This window comes from Giardia duodenalis, assembly GCF_000002435.2.
Source record: "Giardia duodenalis strain WB C6 chromosome Unknown tig00000023, whole genome shotgun sequence".
Taxonomy (NCBI): Eukaryota; Fornicata; order Diplomonadida; family Hexamitidae; genus Giardia; species Giardia duodenalis.
The window spans coordinates 1-3,349 of NW_024037086.1; the positions used below are offsets into that span (position 1 = coordinate 1).

At 60.0% G+C, this 3,349-nt stretch overlaps 2 protein-coding genes across 2 annotated transcripts; both read left to right on the forward strand.

The window, feature by feature from the left end:
* Window positions 1-646: 646 nt before the first annotated feature.
* GL50803_0050443 (High cysteine protein) lies at window positions 647-1,480 on the forward strand (the record flags this gene model as incomplete). The annotated part of the gene is made up of 1 exon (XM_038046153.1): window positions 647-1,480. One exon carries the CDS (start codon window positions 647-649, stop codon window positions 1,478-1,480), a length of 834 nt encoding a protein of 277 aa, XP_037901525.1.
* A 274-nt stretch (window positions 1,481-1,754) lies between these two features.
* GL50803_0050444 (High cysteine protein) lies at window positions 1,755-2,276 on the forward strand (the record flags this gene model as incomplete). Its single annotated transcript, XM_038046154.1, has 1 exon — window positions 1,755-2,276. One exon carries the CDS (start codon window positions 1,755-1,757, stop codon window positions 2,274-2,276), a length of 522 nt encoding a protein of 173 aa, XP_037901526.1.
* Window positions 2,277-3,349: the final 1,073 nt, after the last annotated feature.

The following is a 3,349-nucleotide window of genomic DNA, read 5'->3' on the forward strand; positions in this document are numbered from 1 at the left end:
GCGGCCCCAACGACCAGACGTGCCTGGACTGCAAGACTCCTGGCGAGAACGTGCAGCTCGATAAAGAAAGCTGCGGCCCCACCTGCCCGCAGAACTCCTCCCCCAACCAAACGTCTGCGAGTGCAACCCGGGATTCAACCTGAACGATAGAAAAGACGCGTGCGAGGCGGTTGCCAACACAAACTGCGCACAAGAGCTGCAGAATGCGGGCTGCAAGACGTGCGGCCCAACGACCAGACGTGCCTGGACTGCAAGACTCCTGGCGAGAACGGTGCAGCTCGATAAAAGAAGCTGCGGCCCACCTGCCCGCAGAACTCCTCCCCCAACCAAAACGTCTGCGAGTGCAACCCGGGATTCAACCTGAACGATAGAAAAGACGCGTGCGAGGCGGTTGCCAACACAAACTGCGCACAAGAGCTGCAGAATGCGGGCTGCAAGACGTGCGGCCCCAACGACCAGACGTGCCTGGACTGCAAGACTCCTGGCGAGAACGTGCAGCTCGATAAAAGAAGCTGCGGCCCCACCTGCCCGCAGAACTCCTCCCCCAACCAAAACGTCTGCGAGTGCAACCCGGGATTCAACCTGAACGATAGAAAAGACGCGTGCGAGGCGGTTGCCAACACAAACTGCGCACAAGAGCTGCAGAATGCGGGCTGCAAGACGTGCGGCCCCAACGACCAGACGTGCCTGGACTGCAAGACTCCTGGCGAGAACGTGCAGCTCGATAAAAGAAGCTGCGGCCCCACCTGCCCGCAGAACTCCTCCCCCAACCAAAACGTCTGCGGAGTGCAACCCGGGATTCAACCTGAACGATAGAAAGACGCGTGCGAGGCGGTTGCCAACACAAACTGCGCACAAGAGCTGCAGAATGCGGGCTGCAAGACGTGCGGCCCCAACGACCAGACGTGCCTGGACTGCAAGACTCCTGGCGAGAACGTGCAGCTCGATAAAAGAAGCTGCGGCCCACCTGCCCGCAGAACTCCTCCCCCAACCAAACGTCTGCGAGTGCAACCCGGGATTCAACCTGAACGATAGAAAAGACGCGTGCGAGGCGGTTGCCAACACAAACTGCGCACAAGAGCTGCAGAATGCGGGCTGCAAGACGTGCGGCCCCAACGACCAGACGTGCCTGGACTGCAAGACTCCTGGCGAGAACGTGCAGCTCGATAAAAGAAGCTGCGGCCCCACCTGCCCGCAGAACTCCTCCCCCAACCAAAACGTCTGCGAGTGCAACCCGGGATTCAACCTGAACGATAGAAAAGACGCGTGCGAGGCGGTTGCCAACACAAACTGCGCACAAGAGCTGCAGAATGCGGGCTGCAAGGACGTGCGGCCCCAACGGACCAGACGTGCCTGGACTGCAAGACTCCTGGCGAGAACGTGCAGCTCGATAAAAGAAGCTGCGGCCCCACCTGCCCGCAGAACTCCTCCCCAACCAAAACGTCTGCGAGTGCAACCCGGGATTCAACCTGAACGATAGAAAAGACGCGTGCGAGGCGGTTGCCACACCAAACTGCGCACAAGAGCTGCAGAATGCGGGCTGCAAGACGTGCGGCCCCAACGACCAGACGTGCCTGGACTGCAGACTCCTGGCCGAGAACGTGCAGTCGATAAAAGAAGCTGCGGCCCCACCTGCCCGCAGAACTCCTCCCCCAACCAAAACGTCTGCGAGTGCAACCCGGGATTCAACCTGAACGATAGAAAAGACGCGTGCGAGGCGGTTGCCAACACAAACTGCGCACAAGAGCTGCAGAATGCGGGCTGCAAGACGTGCGGCCCCAACGACCAGACGTGCCTGGACTGCAAGACTCCTGGCGAGAACGTGCAGCTCGATAAAAGAAGCTGCGGCCCCACCTGCCCGCAGAACTCCTCCCCAACCAAAACGTCTGCGAGTGCAACCGGGATTCAACTTGAACGATAGAAAAGACGCGTGCGAGGCGGTTGCCAACACAAACTGCGCACAAGAGCTGCAGAATGCGGGCTGCAAGACGTGCGGCCCCAACGACCAGACGTGCCTGGACTGCAAGACTCCTGGCGAGAACGTGCAGCTCGATAAAAGAAGCTGCGGCCCCACCTGCCCGCAGAACTCCTCCCCCAACCAAAACGTCTGCGAGTGCAACCCGGGATTCAACCTGAACGATAGAAAAGACGCGTGCGAGGCGGTTGCCAACACAAACTGCGCACAAGAGCTGCAGAATGCGGGCTGCAAGACGTGCGGCCCAACGACCAGACGTGCCTGGACTGCAAGATCCTGGCGAGAACGTGCAGCTCGATAAAAGAAGCTGCGGCCCCACCTGCCCGCAGAACTCCTCCCCAACCAAAACGTCTGCGAGTGCAACCCGGGATTCAACCTGAACGATAGAAAGACGCGTGCGAGGCGGTTGCCAACACAAACTGCGCACAAGAGCTGCAGAATGCGCGGGCTGCAAGACGTGCGGCCCCAACGACCAGACGTGCCTGGACTGCAAGACTCCTGGCGAGAACGTGCAGCTCGATAAAAGAAGCTGCGGCCCACCTGCCCGCAGGCTCCCCCCCAACCAAAACGTCTGCGAGTGCAACCCGGGATTCAACCTGAACGATAGAAAAGACGCGTGCGAGGCGGTTGCCAACACAAACTGCGCACAAGAGCTGCAGAATGCGGGCTGCAAGACGTGCGGCCCCAACGACCAGACGTGCCTGGACTGCAAAGACTCCTGGCGAGAACGTGCAGCTCGATAAAAGAAGCTGCGGCCCCACCTGCCCGCAGAACTCCCCCCCAACCAAAACGTCTGCGAGTGCAACCCGGGATTCAACCTGAACGATAGAAAAGACGCGTGCGAGGCGGTTGCCAACACAAACTGCGCACAAGAGCTGCAGAATGCGGGCTGCAAGACGTGCGGCCCCAACGACCAGACGTGCCTGGACTGCAAGACTCCTGGCGAAACGTGCAGCTCGATAAAAGAAGCTGCGGCCCCACCTGCCGCAGAACTCCTCCCCAACCAAAACGTCTGCGAGTGCAACCCGGGATTCAACCTGAACGATAGAAAAGACGCGTGCGAGGCGGTTGCCACACAAATGCGCACAAGAGCTGCAGAATGCGGGCTGCAAGACGTGCGGCCCCAACGACCAGACGTGCCTGGACTGCAAGATCCTGGCGAGAAACGTGCAGCTCGATAAAGAGCTGCGGCCCCACCTGCCCGCAGAACTCCTCCCCAACCAAAACGTCTGCGAGTGCAACCCGGGATTCAACTGAACGATAGAAAAGAGCGTGCGAGGCGGTTGCCAACACAAACTGCGCACAAGAGCTGCAGAATGCGGGCTGCAAGACGTGCGGCCCCAACGACCAGACGTGCCTGGACTGCAAGACTCC